General features: G+C 38.6%; 1 protein-coding gene across 6 annotated transcripts in view; it reads right to left on the reverse strand.

Annotated features, from left to right (window-relative positions):
• Window positions 1-15,794, reverse strand: part of adgra1a (adhesion G protein-coupled receptor A1a) — a 29,410-nt gene that overhangs the window by 9,969 nt on the left and 3,647 nt on the right. Inside the window, exons 1-2 of one of the 6 annotated variants that reach the window (XM_079596398.1) lie at window positions 5,248-5,322; window positions 3,547-3,702 (exon numbers count right to left, since the gene is read on the reverse strand). The exons of 1 other annotated variant lie outside the window; for it this stretch is intronic. In XM_079596398.1, coding sequence (XP_079452524.1) covers window positions 3,547-3,549 — 3 coding nt within the window. In that variant the 5' untranslated portion in view covers window positions 3,550-3,702; window positions 5,248-5,322. 4 more of the 6 variants (XM_079596397.1, XM_079596395.1, XM_079596394.1 and 1 more) reach the window with 4 other exon arrangements.

Genomic DNA, 15,794 nt, shown 5'->3' on the forward strand with positions numbered 1-15,794 from the left:
AAACTCCAGTTCTGACCTCATCACGGAGAAAATGCAAACAGCACTTTTGAGCAACTGTACTGAAGAAACATACACTATTCAATTTTGTGGCCGAGGTGAATGAACAGCACCGAGCCGGTCTTGTCACATTTGAATTCTCCGCTGAATCCGATCTCATGCGCAATACAGTGCAGTGATGCCACGGCAGCCAATCACCACTCTGCGTTTTAAACCGGAAGAACGAAATGGCTCAGAAAAACGAGTTGGTCTTTCTCTTAATAATAAACATAATGAGTGCTATTGTTTTCATTGATGTGCAACCTGTACATATCTGTTAACATCTAAAAAAATGTGTTTTGGGGTTTTATGACCCTTTAAAAGAGGACTCAGTAGAACTGCTATCATTCTGTGAACTGACCCTCTTTCTTCAAGCAGTAACATTCCAGACCAGTCGATAGCACATTTGGAGGCAGAAGTGTAAATCCAATCACAATATCACAGACCTGGAAAAAGAAAACTAAATATACCATGTGGATGCAAGAACTGATAAAACATGACATCTAAAATCAGTTTTAAAATATGTGCCATTGAGAGACAAATTGTAGGGAGTTTTGAGAGGGTGATCATATGAAAACTGACAGATCCAATTCTAAAGCAAATGGAGGCAGTGAAACAATGGGAAAGGACCGGCTGCTGTCACTAAGACACCATGCTTTCTCACTCAGACAGACTGTGCTTGGATTCAATATGATTAGCGAAATAGCTTCAGCCTATAGCTCTTAAATTGATTAGGGTATATTGTACGTTCAGGGGCCAAAGTGATTGACACTTTCCTCACAGATGTATGAGTAAAGTGATATTTAATGAGGCACTGGAATTGATTGATTAATACAGCATCTTTACAGCATGCTACAAAGCTGAAACTGTTCAATCTCATAAAACTTGTTCATACTAACATGATGTTGTAAAAATTGGTGTGACTCCTCCATATTTAGGTCTCTGATGCATCTTGAGCATTAGGAGTGTTCTTGGCCTCTCCTTCTGTGTGCCTCAGTGAGCATGCTTATCTTAGAGACAAAACTTGGTCAATCAGTCTGCTCCAGTGCACAGACTCATCTTTCCAACAGAATAAGACGGTTTGGGCTTGTTGCAGGCGTTTACAGATATATTAATAAACATATACCAACTGTGCACACTCACATTTACACATGTGTACAAATGTTGCAAACATACATGCTTGATATATAAAAGTCACATGCAGATGCATCCATAAGGCCCATAGGCTTGCTTGCATGCACGCACACACACACACACACACACACACACACACGCTCTCTCTCCTTCTCTCTCTCTCTCACACAGCACAAAACAAAAAGCAGTAAAACACCCATTATATAACAACCGTCTTTGTATTCTTTCTACAAATACTGTTTAATATTCAAGATTTCCCTACCGTATAAACAACTAAAATGAATTACCATATGATCTATAATTAAACTAACTTTAGTATGCAATTCAATTTTCATCTGCAATGTTGGTGGTAGGGAGCTATGATCTTCACTGTAATCCTTGTGGAAAGTATGCACTTGTGTGCTGTTTAAGAGAGCTGCTCTGCACATCCCTTGCACTTTCATGTGCTCTGTAATCTGAAAAAGCTCTTTTGCAAGGTCTAATGGATAATGTGGTGCTCGGGAGAACATACTTCATATTTTTACACAGCTCTCTGAAAAACTCGTTTCTGATTGGTCAAATCGCAGCAATCAGATATTTTTGGATACGGACAATGCTGTACAACTGGCCGCTCATCCAGGAGGATATTGGTTTCCTATTTAACCTGTGTTCTGTCTCACCACTGCCTCTACAAGAACGCTAATGAAATAATCAATATTTAATGTTCATTTATTTATTTATATCTATTAATATTTAAATACTTTCAGGGTGATCCTGATCAGATCACCTAATATCTAGAAAACAATAGAAGCTGGGATATTAATTACAATAAAATATCATACTCATAAGGCACTACATTGCACACTACATAGAAGACTGAATAAATAAAAACAGCACTGGGAAACCTGCAGCTGACTACATTTAAAATGCATTTTGAGATATATATAGACATACATTTAGATAGGGATATTTGGAAAATGCCCTGATTTTGAGGCTCAAACTACTGTTTAAATTTTTTTTAAAATAATAATAATGACATCTGTTAGTCAGTATACTGTGTGCCAAACATGCACCCTCTATTGCCTAAGATCAGGTTCACCACTGACCAGACAGAAGGATAATGCTTAATGTAATTGAATGAACTGGTTCATTAAAAAAAAATAAAAAATAAAAAATCTGAATGCATTTACAGAACAGTTCAGCTGTCATATATAAAATTGTGGGGCTTGAGAAAAGTATACAAATGAGCCTTGTGATATGATAGAATAAATATTATTTTTACATGAAGTACACCCACGCAGTGGCATTTCTCAACATCAACACTCTAATCAGGTTCCTGTGTGACTCCCTGTTTTAAACTGTGGTTTGTTTAAAAGATTATAATCTCATGTTAATCTTTTCCCCTGCCTTCCTGCAATATGTCCCTATTTCCAAAGCAAACCTACGCCCTTGCTGAAATCGAGGTTGTTAAATTATTAGATCAAGGCCATTAACACTTGTCATTGACTGTAGGCCTGTATGGTTCGGGTCTCTGTCCTTGGTGCTTAAAACAGATAAAGCGCTAAAGGCACTCTCCGTGGTGCTGCTGTGATCTGCCGTGCTTTCTGCACGGTGAAAAAAACAAAAAACGTTGGCTGATACCAGTGACCTGATTGGCTAGATATCTGAAAAGAGGAAGCGGCGACAGCCGACGTCAAACAGCCAATTTAGACGTCATAACGCACACAATTAAAACCTACACGTCATACAACCGCGAGTAGCCTATAGATAGGCTACCATGGTGCTGGCACAGATAAAAACGTTATAATCGGAAAACAAAGTAAAATCGCCTTTGCCTCAGGGATAACCTATGCTACGGACACGCCACAGCCCCTTGTGATGATTAGCTGACAATGACAATTGATATTCATCACACGCGCACTCCAGCTTCCAGAGCCACCAGTGCGGTTACCCTCTGACTAAATCCCTTCTACACAATCTCTACCATTTTCAGAGATTCAAAGACAGTGCATCGACTATACGTAATTGAATAAAGTTAATTTAACAGTGCGGCGATATTGAGCAAGCGTCTGGCACTACAACAAATGGATCCTCTTTCTTTGCCCCTGAGAAAATGCAACATTAATCTATGGTGCGATGCCATTGTGAGGCATCGCTTTAATTTCGTATATCACATCGGAGATCAATGCTACTGCCCACCGCAAACGCCCGTTTGTTTGGTGAAAAAATAAATCTCTCAATTCACTGCCATTAGTAGCTAAAAAGAGAAACTGTTGGTCATCATCGAAAGTTTTTTTGTGTGGATAAAGAGATGAAGAGACAGCAAAGTTTCATCTCGTAACATGAAAAGCCTTAAACTAAACTACAAATATAAATTAGTTACTTTGAATCACTCACCATCAGATCCGCAAAGTTAAGGTCCAGCTTTAGTGCAATAGTATCAAGTATCACAGTCGGTTATGATGTGGCCATCTGGCGCGTGGCCCTTGTGCACGCGGAGAGAAACGGCATTCCGACAGGCGCTGAGGGGGGGTCATTCTCCGACAGGAGAGGCTGCAGAGCAGAACATCCGATAAAAAAAAACAAAGCGAACATCAACACTAACCATTCCTTGTTAAAAGTCGGCTCAGAATTATTGAACTTAAGTCATTTGCGGCGATTTCCGTTGGGCACGTGCGCATTCGCCGTGACGTAAGTCTTTGTAAATATCACTCGTGCAAATGTCAAATCACAAGCATTCGAGAAAAAGAGCAAGACGACCACTTCACAGCGTAGGCAGTGTAATAAAGGTTTTAAAATAGCCTTGCATGTTATTTCAGAGCCCTAGGAACGGTAGGCTACACTCTCTCTAGTGTCTCCAAAATCGTATAACCTTATGACGAGCAAACATAGCCAACACCCCTTACCTTACCAAAATGGCATATACAAGACTTTCATCGGAAAAAAATGTTTTTTAAATGAACGTAGGTGCCTGAATTAATGAGCTATCCTATTTTGTGAATATCACTTGCAGTATCAGAACGAGATTACCAAGGCTACTATCTAAAACGCAACGTTTATCCTACTGCAAATATCCTTACCTATTTTAAAGAGAGCAACTGGTGTCGTACCCCATCTTTACGTCCCGTTATCTGAAAGGCTTGACGAGCGTGAGCGCATGTAATATAGGCTACTCCATGCATCTCTAAGGAAGACAAATATCAGGTATTGGGTTGTGAACCGAGAACCGATCAACCGGTTCCATTTTTCAAACAAAATAGCAGAACCAAATGATTTTCATGACGTTCGGTTCCGGTAACGATTCTCGAATCTGCATTGTTTCGCTGATGCAAAAGGAACGCCGTGGTGAAATAGGCTACTCTGACTACAGTGTTTCCAGTACTACCATGCACTGCAACACCGCCACCGAATCAGCAGGAGACATGAAACGGCGCGACCAATGTTTAACCAAAGACTGTTATGAGCCGGTTCTTTTAGTGATTCAAAATATACCACAAGAAGCTAGTCCGATTCTCGAACAAATGACTCTTATGAGCCGGTTCTTTATATTTAATCAATACACTTTTGCTCATTGGGAGCTGTTACTGAAATGTGTGACTTCACTTACTGAACCCCAAGGTAGCCTATTGGTAGCTAATACTTCCCAATGTCTGACTCGAAATGAACCAAGAAATGTTAGGCTATAACTTAAGACTCGTGGAAATTGTGACTTTGTCACATGATGTGTTTTGTTGTAATCAAGAGCCTAAAAAAAAAAAAATGACATGACAATATTACAACATATTTAGTATTAATTTGTCGCCTCTATTGAAATGTAGGCTACTCATTTTGAAGAAGGCGTTTGAAGTCGTAAACAGATCTTTTGGATTAATTCTGATGTGTTAGGTGATCTGTTCAGTAGAAATCTGAAAAGATCCCATCATTAGCAACAAGCCCAACCTCAACTTTACTCCTCAAAAGTGATCCAAGTCCAAGATGATGGACTATTAAAGCAATAATAATGAGGGGGAGAAAAATAAAACAGTTTCTCAGAAATATCGTGGGGTGAATTCTAATGTATTCTTCCCACCCCCCAAAAAGCGTCTGATAAGTTTTCACCTTATAGCGTGGGATCTACCAATCTGAAGAAGAGAGAGAATGCGTGTGGAAACAATGCAATGTCGTCGGTCGCGTGAGCGGCGCTGTTGAGCGCGCGCGATTAAAGTTACCCATTGCAGAGGTGGAAATGGTTGTAACCATCTGAGCTCGCGGGCACATCAGCGCTGCAGCGCTGATTTAAAGAGACAACGTACCAGGTTTTACCCTTCGCATGTAGCGCGTTTTGGAGAATCGCATCGGGAGGTTTCACCCTGTTATTTCTTAAAAGCGTTTCTTAATCATCCCTAAGATTTATATTAGTGTTTGTCTGCGTAGCCAAGCATATGTATATAGCCTGTGTGTATGTGTGTGTGTGTGTGTGTGTGTGTGTGTGTGTGTGTGTGGCCAATGTCCCACAAAGAGGGCAAATTATCCTTGTGGGGACTTTTTTGGTGCACATGAGGAAAAACTGCTTATAAATCATACTGATGTGATATTTAAACACCATAGTGATGTTTTTTGAAAATGTAAATAATGCATTAAGTTTTCTGTGATGGGTAGGTTTAGGGGTAGGGTTAGTGTAAGGGGATAGTATATACAGTTTGTACAGTAAAAAATCATTATGTCTATGGAAAGACCCTATAAAACGTGTGAGAGAGGTTTTCAGTAAATTTTTTGTTAAATGTGTACTCGAAGGTGTTAAAGATGTACTCGTAGTCATTTTTGGCTAATTAAAAAAAAGTTTAGACTACATAGATAAACGAACAACACTTTATGATATTTCTCAAAACAAGTGAGATTAAAATCTCACTCACATGAGATAAATACTTATGACACAAAAAACGAATTTCTACAAGCAGCGGGTGCTGCCAAGTTGACATCACCAGTCGTGCCATGCAAATGACACCATGAGTTAATGTCACCATGAAATCAAAATGTATCTTTTTATGGATTATTGCAGTATTTTTAATAAGTTATTTATCCGTCCACGTGATTATTTAAAATATACATATATAATGTGCCCTCCTAATCTTCAATCAGAATAACTACCCCTCCCCCTTGTAGCGACATATCTTCTGAAGACATGTTTTATAAACGTAAAATATGTTGATTCTGCTGACGGGGCAGAAAAAGAAGCTATCAATGGCTGTAACCAGATTTCTGAGACGGCAGGTTCAGAAAAACCCTCGAGTGACTGCAAAAAACCTGCAGCAAGACAATGCAAGTTTCAACTCCAAGACGTACACCACTACTGACCCAAAAACACACAAAAAAAATCTGTTCTATGGAGCAAAACAGAACTTTCCGGCCATATGGATCAGCGGTATGTCTATAGAGGAAGAAGAATGAAGCATATGCTGAAAAGAACACTGTCTACAGTTAAGCATGGTGGTGGCTCGGTGATGCTCCGGGGCTGCTTTGCATCCTCTGGAAACCTGCAGCATGTGGAAGGCAAGATGGATTCATTGAAGTATCAGGAAATCCTAGGAGAAAAAATGTTCTGTCGTCAGTGAGGACGCTGAAGCTTGGAACTTCCAACATGACAATGACCCCAAGCACACCTCAAATTCCACCAAAGCTTGGATGCAGAAGAAGTCCTGGAAGATTCTACAGTGGCCATCAGTCACCTGACTTGAACTCCATAAAAAAATCTCTGGTGTGATTTGAAGAAGGCAGTTGCAGCACGCAAACCCAAGAATATTACTGAACTGAAGGCCATTGCTCATGAGGAATGGGCTAAGAGGAATGGGCTGCCAGAAGCTGGTGTCTGGTCATACATCTCGTTTGCAGAAGGTTATACAAGCAAAAGGGCTAGCTATTAAGATGCTTGCCATGAAGGGGTGGAATAATTTTGAGAGTGCATAAGTCATTAAAAATTGCACTTTCAGTTGAATTTGTGGAAACCACTTGAAACATTTGTTGTGTTGAGCTATTTCAATTACTTTTGTTTGATTTGTTTATTGCAAACAGCCGTCTGTACATTTTGCCAATAGACCTGATTTGCAATGGGGCTTGAATCATTTTGATTACAACTGTAATATCCAATTTCCCACGGCTACCCACAGTTCCCATGTCACCAATCCACCAATAACGTGAAAAAACACAATATAAAATATATAATACCATTATATAAACTAACTATAAAGTCATAAAATCTGCAATAAAAATAAGCTTATATGCTTATATAAGTGTGCTTATATGCTTATATGGCTTGGAAAGTTTTCAAATTCAGAGTTGTAGCCTTTTCTAGTCCATAGTAACATTCAAGTGAGTAAACGCATCTTCCAATTATCTATAAGCTACTTGGTTGCTCAAAAAATTTGATGAAGTTGAACAGAGAGGCCAGAAGATATAGGCTATGTCATTCCAGTGAAATTTCATATCTGGTTAGAAGCAGAATACAGATAGGCCTACTACTAAGATATACTATACACCACAGATGTGTTTTCCCCCCCTGAAGTGTTAAGTCTGTCACCTTTTTTTAAATTCCTCTTAAAACTATGACCACCCACGTGTTCTGTACCATGTTAGGTCTCAGTATTGCAATGCCGTAGGGCACACTTTCACCCTGTCACCCACGTCGCTAAATGAAAACAGTCCCCAACTAAAGACTTACCTGTTTTATCAGCAGTGAAACAGCTGCTAGCTTTCGTGCAATGCCCTCATGTTTTTTTCACAAGTGTTCCTAGTATTTTGTTGTTGTTGTTATTGTTTTCTGTGGGACTCATTATATGCAGTTACACTACAATGCTATTCAATAAGGTTATATTAGCATGCTAATTGAAATTTATAAAGCAATTGCCCTAGAGAATGCTGAAAGGTCCCTGATCCAGTTGTTGTTGCGTTAAAAGCATAACTAGCCAAAGCGTAATTAAACCTTGTAACTTGGTTTCTATGCCAACAAGACTACATCCCCCTTGACTGTTTTCAATTTAAGACAAGATGATATAATTGCTTCTAGGAAAATTCTTGGCAATTCCAATGTATTGGATTGTGCGAATAGATATTAAATACACTGACTAAACTATCTTTTTGCCAGACACTTAAAACAAAATGTTCGCCTTGGGTCAGATCTTGATGCATGCATGTAATACATAGAAAAACTGAAATAGCAATGTCTGAGTGAAAGTTCGTCGTGTAACCTTGGTTAAAACACAAATTCAGATTGGTTAGATAAATGGTATTTATCAGGTTTGTCAATCTTGATGAATCCAATCTGATTTCAGATTCTGAAAGTGCTGTTTATAAGAACCCTAAACTTTGTAAATATGTCCTATTCACATATTCATTTACATGTGCATTATTTATTCCGAACAAAACTTCAGCGCATGAGCAGAGCCCAGACGCCACGTATAGAACAGGAGAAAGCCATCGCAATAATGTCACCGGAACTACAGTATGATTGTAGTTTTTGCCAGTCTGTAAACATAAAGATCATGGTACTACGCTCATGCACAAGGTATTTTTGAATCCACATGAGAAATAGTCAGATTCAAGCGTTTATATGCAGTATTTAAGGTCTATCTACACCACCCCTACCAATCTAATATAAATTTAATTCGAAACAACCTCAATCAGGGGTGCGTTTCTCAAAGGCATTGTGAGCTAAGTGATCGTACAGACCATTGGTGCCAGTGCTTCTACGATCTACTTAGGCTTACAGTGCTTTTGAGAAATGCAGCCCAGTCCGATTTAGGCATTTACATGAAGGCTTTTCTATCTTATCGAGCCATCAATGCTAATGGATTATTTGGTTGCCTGTAAACATAGCTATTTATGCATACCAAGCACATTTTAGAAATAATTTGTTGACTTTGTTGATGAATGTTTTAAGAACTAATTTCCTTGGCTTAACTTGGCTCATACGGATGGTCTTGCCTGTAGGAAATGCAGAAAAGTCAATTTGATATTCTGTGGCCTGGCTCCTCCACATGAGGCTGTGAATCAGTGACAGCATTGTCTCAGGCAGGAAGTGCCTGTCAACTGTCACATGTGATTTACAGGCAGGTTAAATATTTTGGAGAGTCTGCCTGAACCAATCCCTATTGTCTAGAACCATGCATTGTGCTAATACAATAAGCTGGTGACTGCTGAGATGACAGGCTGGATGGGGCATCAACCACTCAGCATAGCTCTGTGGGTGTCGCATCCCAGAATGAAATCATTCTGTGGATATGGATCACTGTGCAGGCTTCAACAGAGGGGTGCAAGTTGAAAAGTAAACACACTAACAAAACCCAAATGCAAACGGACTCCCCTAATAACAATGAAAATGTCATTAGGCCTTTATGTTAAGCATGAGAGATAGTTGTTGTTTTGTTCATCATTATTAGTATCATAGCAGTATTGTGGATGCATTGTTATTTTAGGATTTTGGCTGGAGAAAGTGCTAAATGTTGGGCAGTAAGCCAAAGTAATGAATGTACAATAACTACCTGGTGGCAGCAATATGAGTGTATGGGAGAGAATTTCCTATTCATCAAATAATCCTGAAAAAAATGTTTCACAGTTTCCACAAACAAATATTAAGCAGCACAACAGTTTTCAACATTGATCATGTAATGTAATATAATATAATAATATAAATGTGTTGTTGAGCACAAAATCAGCATATTAGGATGATATCTGATGCTGAAAACTGCTGAAAATCCAGCTTTTCCATCACAGGACTATATTACATGCGTAAAATATATTAAAATAGCCAAAGTTATTATAAATTCTAATAATATTATATCACATTATTGCTGTTTTTTTTATCAAATAATGCAGTCTTCAAAAAAATACCCCAAATATTTTGAAAGGTAGTGTATTTAATCTTTTTTTTTTTACTTCTATAGGTGCCATTTCAAACATTGATTGTTAATGTCATTGTAATGTCTTCGCCAAGGATGAGCAGAAGAAGGGATTCGCTATAGTGCTTTAATCAAATGAAATACAATTATCCAGGAATCAAAGGAGTAAACAAAGGCAGCATAACAGCTTGTATAAATAAACAAGACAATAACGAACTAAGAACAGAACCAAACTCAGGACTTAAAGGGTTAGTTTAACCAAAAATGAAAATTCTATCATCATTCACTCACCCTCATGTTGTTCCAAACCTTCCAAAAGTTTATTTCTTCTTTTGAACACAAAAGAAGATATTTTAAAGAATGTTGGTAACCAAACAGTTGTGGAGCACCATTGACTTCCATAGTTTTTTTTTTTTTCAACTAAAGCATGTTTTGTCACAGTAAAACAGCAAGACAACAGGATGACTGAGAAGTGATGATATGGCTAAGCGACAGGCAATGTCACCTGGGAGAGTGAATCACAGTTCATTTTCTACATGGATCAGCACACATCTTTGTTACCATGGAAACAAGGACAAGTGAGGTCAGGGGTCATCAAAGTTCAAAAGCGATACGCTAAGGTTTCGTGTCAGATCAGATGGTGAAAACAACTGCCGTGACAACACTTCCCAAACAGTCAAAGAGACACAAAGAGACAGCATGTGATGAAGGGTTTTTACTGTACAGGAGCCCATCTCAGTGATTTAAAATGTCATTAATAGTGTATGAGAATATGTCTGTTGAAAGATGCAATGACACATAATCACGAGAAGAGCTAACACATACACTCTGACACATAAGCAAAAACAAACCCCTGAAAATGGATGTTACTTTAACGTTTTAAGACATGTATGAAGCTTGAATGAGCATCGCCGCTGCACTGTCAGTAGTAAGATGAGTCAAAGAGATGGCTTGAAATGGTTTTTAAAGGGGTCATCGGATGCCCATTTTCCACAAGTTGGTATGATTCTTTAGGGTCTTCATGTAAAGTTTGTAACACACTTTGGTTAAAATTCCTCAATGGTTGTGTAAAACAACACCCTTTTTACCTCCTGCTGTTCAGCTGTTCACAGCGACGAGTTTCGGTAGCCTGGTCCTACCAGACTCTCGTACATTTCATTTGTACAGAGAGTCTGGCCACTCTCCATTGACTAGCGTTAACTTCCTTGAAGGCGGGTACTCTGTTGAAGTTTAAAACTATTGGATCTGCCAAGAGCCACTTTGGATCTGCCATAACCGTATGTCAACTCAAACTCGACCTCAACGTCATCGTTCTCAACCACTCCCTCTGTTCGCTGGTTGGACCGATAAAAAAATGTATCGGAGAAAACCCAAGAATATACCGCAAGCCCAGACGTAGTACTGAAGGAAAATGAAAATTGAGCGGTAGTACGTAGGAGAGCGGAGCCAGGCTAGCGTTTCGGTGTATGTCTCTTTAAATGATAATGAGCAACTGCTCACCCCACCCCTCTCTTCCATGGCGCGAGTCAACACAATTAAGGCAAAGTGCTGCCTTGGCGGAAATATGCTAATACGGGACAGTCCGTCAGCGGTCGGGGGCGGAGCATGAGCAATATGACATCATATTGCCCAGAATATCCAAAGTGTTTGAGAGTGTTTAGGCTTTATGAGGATTTAAAAAAAGGAGTGAATGGATTTTTTTTATTGTATGGCGGTTGTGTCCACACACTGCAAAGACACATTTATATGCAGACACCATAACAAAAGTGAATTTTGCATCCGATGACCCCTTTAAAGCTCAGGTGAGATGCATCTAAAGATTTCAGAAGGCTAAATCACATACCTCTGACAAAAAATAAGGAAAAATGCATAAAATTAAACTCAAACCAACTCATTATAGTCCAGGCGTTTTAAGCCAAAATGGGGGTCAACTGTGAACAAATTGCAACAGAATCAAACTAAACTGATTTTGTATCCTAGGCGTATGAATAAGGATATATTTGGGTCTTTTTCTGAACTTTCCCCTAATGGGATTCTTCAGGGATTTTTTTTCCCTTACTCAGGACATATGGAGGATACAAAATCATTTGAGTTTGATTCTGTTGCAATTTGTTCACCCTTTTTTCCTAAAACGCTTGGACTATTAGGGCTTCTAAAAACGCAACATAGGGACCGGAAAATATGATCAGTGCAATAGGCAATTATCTTTGTCAACAGAGTTAACCCACTTTCTACTTGTTATTTGTCACAATCAGATTTCACAATGATTCACACTGATTACAATGAAGAGTGCAGAGGGCTCTTTAAACATATGTGTAATGCTTTCTGTGGTATTATTCCCTTTTAGAAAGCTCTTTGTAGCTGAATTGGGTGAACTTTTAGACAAAAATAATAAAACAATGGTTTTGAGTGTGGCTCATCCAATCAGAATTTAGAGGCTCTTTTATTATGTAATTAAAGAGTGATGACTCACTCACCACTAAACATCATTCAAATGGTGAATACCTAGTGTATAATAGCAGTATACGGCTAACATTAATAGTTGTACAATTCTCCCTTTTTATATAATCTGGTCAAAAGGACGTATATCCTACATTATAATGCATCGGATACCCTGCACCTTGGCATGGAAACAAGAAAGTACTCTTATTCGAGAGAGAGAGAGAGAGAGAGAGAGAGAGAGAGAGAGAGAGAGAGAGAGAGAGAGCAGAATGTACATCACCATGCAAGTGTCAGTGCTGATGGCAGCTAAGTGCACTGATAGCTATGCACAGTTTTACTTAATCATGTAATGAGAATGGTGAAAGGGGGCAAATTCTGAGAGCAGCTGCAGCAAGAAATTAACACGAATGAAGAGCTTATTCAGATATAGCTACAGCATGCAGAAAAATATAGCCACTGACATGTGCCCACCAATACAATTATAATAAGAGGTTCTTTAAAAAGTTTTGTGCCTTCAGCGGCCATTATACTTTTAGGTATCTTTCAGATAAGCAATTTTTTTTGTCAAAAATATTAGAAACGTATAGTCAAATACGTTAGAATTTGAAATCATAAATCATAGATTTCAGAAATCATAAATATTAGAAACGTATAGTCAGCTGATCTTAGAAACATTGCTAAGCTACGTAACATGCTATCTGTTTCTGATGCAAAGTTAGTTCATCATGCATTCATGACCTCGAGACTAGATTACTGTAATGCTTTATTAGTTGGTTCTCCTGCTTCCTCAGTAAACAAGCTACAGTTAGTCCAAAATGGAGCCCCTAGAGTTCTTACTAGGTCAAGAAAATATGATCATATAACACCAATCTTATCATCTCTACACTGGTTATTAAGTTCCGTATCAATTACAAAGTATTGCTACTGACCGATAAAGCCCTAAATGGTTTAGCTCCTGTGTATTTAAGGGATCTTCTATCGCTCTACAATCCATCGCGCTCTTTAAGATCGCTAAATTCGAGGCTTCTGGACGTACAACTAAGTCCACTAAAGGAGGGAGGGCGTTTTCACATCTAGCTCCTAAACTCTGGAATAGCCTTCCTGATATTGTCCGAGGCTCAGACTCGCTCTCCCAGTTTAAAACTAGATTAAAGACGCATCTCTTTATTAGCCAAGCATTCACATAATGCATCTCATACCTTTTATACTACAGTTAAATCAGATCAAATGCATTCATATTATGAACAGCAGCTATGCTAATTATTTGCCATCTGCCTTTTTTGTTGTTATCTCGGGGCGCCTGTCCCGAGATAACTCAAATAGAGTTCGTCAGCTCCAGTTTGTACAAATAATATATTTGTTATTATATATTAATAACAAATAATATTGTTATTGTCCAAAACAATATTGGACTTTTGAATTTCACAGAAGAAAGAAAGTCCTACATGATGATGACAAATGTTTTGTTTTTAATACAGAGTTAATCATACAGTTTAGCAGTCATCGTTAAAAAATATTTTACCTCAGAATGCCACAACCGACCAATCAGAATCAAGTATTTCAGCGAGAAATGTAATATGTTTTTATTTACTTTTAATATGCTGCATTAGAATTACAGCTTACATCTTAGTGAACTGCCCAATATTTTTCATGAGTCTCTGAAACACTTGCTTCTGCAGTGGTCAACCACTAATATTATGATAATCTATTGATTTGCGACGAGCTTGTAGTTAAACCGTATTGCGGCCCAGAGCTGGGGCTTCTGGGATTTCTCTCATAGGTGCAGGAGAAGCATTATAGATTAGATATTTGCATTACATAATGATTACTGCGAGTGAAAGCATTGTCACTGTCATGTGGCAGTCGCAGAACTCAGTTCACTAAACTGTTAAGTGATGTTACTTGTCTTCTTTCACAAATGCAGTTTGCAGAAGCTTGGTAATTAAGGAACAACATCTGTTCCTGTTGTTATGAGGTCAACATCCCGTACAATCTGTGGCATTAGTTAAACCTCAAAAGAGCACAGAGGTGCTAAAAGGTTGTGACATTATGCCAGAGGGTCAGGATTTGTCATAAGAGCATCAGTTGGTTGCAGAAAGAGAGAGTGGTGAATATTACAATGCATTTTTAAAACGTTCAAATATGCAAATGACATCACAGGACTCTAATTAAATGATTTGGATGACAGAGGCCTTTGACGCAAGCTAAATAAAAACATTACAGTGGTAAAATGCAACAGAAAAAAGTCAAGTCACATACATGGCGCTTTATACAAGAGCTTGTTTCAACGCCGCTTCACAGTGATAAACAATATTCAATGATGCAAACATAATTCAATTCTGCAGCTCTAAAAAGACAATAGTAAGCATTATTCAGTTCACTGAATTATTCACTGAGCAGTCAGTTCAGTGTTGATTCAGGTTGGTTCAATAACTGTGTCAAGTTCATCAATTATGGAAAAAGTTCAATTCATCTATAAAGCAGCTCTGGAGAAAACAGCGATGTCATCATTTAGTTTAGTTCAGTTCCCATCCAATAGTGTCAGTGCATTTAGGTCAGTAATATTGGACAATATTAACTGTCTTCAACTTAGCAAGCCAAAATGTGGCAGTGGTAAGAAACCCAAACTCCATCAGTGGAGAACAAAACCTTGGGAGAAACCACAGAAACCTGTCTTCGCTGAGGATCTGTGCAGATAGATGACTGTCTAGTCGACGAGGCCTTCGTTTTCAAAGATCAGATAATTTTCCGAAACACCTGATATAACTTTTTTTTTTTATATATATATAACTATACTTGGCATTTATGTACAATATCACATAAGCACTGGATAGATTTCCTGACTTTCTCATGATCAGGGTCATTCCAGTCATTCCAACACAAACTCTAATGCCCTTAGTTCAGGGGCTGTGACAAAAAGCCTTCGGCTCAGCTCTGCTAATTAAATTAGTCTCAACCTCGAAGCATGCAGAGAGGCAATGAGGGAACATTAGTTATTTTATCTTGATGCCTCCCCCTTCCGTCTCTCCATAGTGTTTTAATTGGAGGATGGGGAGAGTGAACAAAACTGTTGTTTTTAACACTGTATCTGGCAGATTCTACAGGAGGTTCAGCTGACATTTAAAATGATCTCATCAGCTAGCATTTTTATCAGTCCAAGATGCAATGAGTCATTGACCAGGATAGTCAATCTTTAGATCAACCAGGAAATTCATTGCTAAACGAGATGAGTTCATTAACTACAATAAGTCTACCCTTGCCTACAGACCGCCCACAGTCCTTCACTGACCATCTGATGCATATTGCACTTGAAAATGGAAAATGATTTAACCT

This window comes from Phoxinus phoxinus (genome assembly GCF_949152265.1).
Source record: "Phoxinus phoxinus genome assembly, chromosome: 21".
NCBI lineage: Eukaryota > Metazoa > Chordata > Actinopteri > Cypriniformes > Leuciscidae > Phoxinus > Phoxinus phoxinus.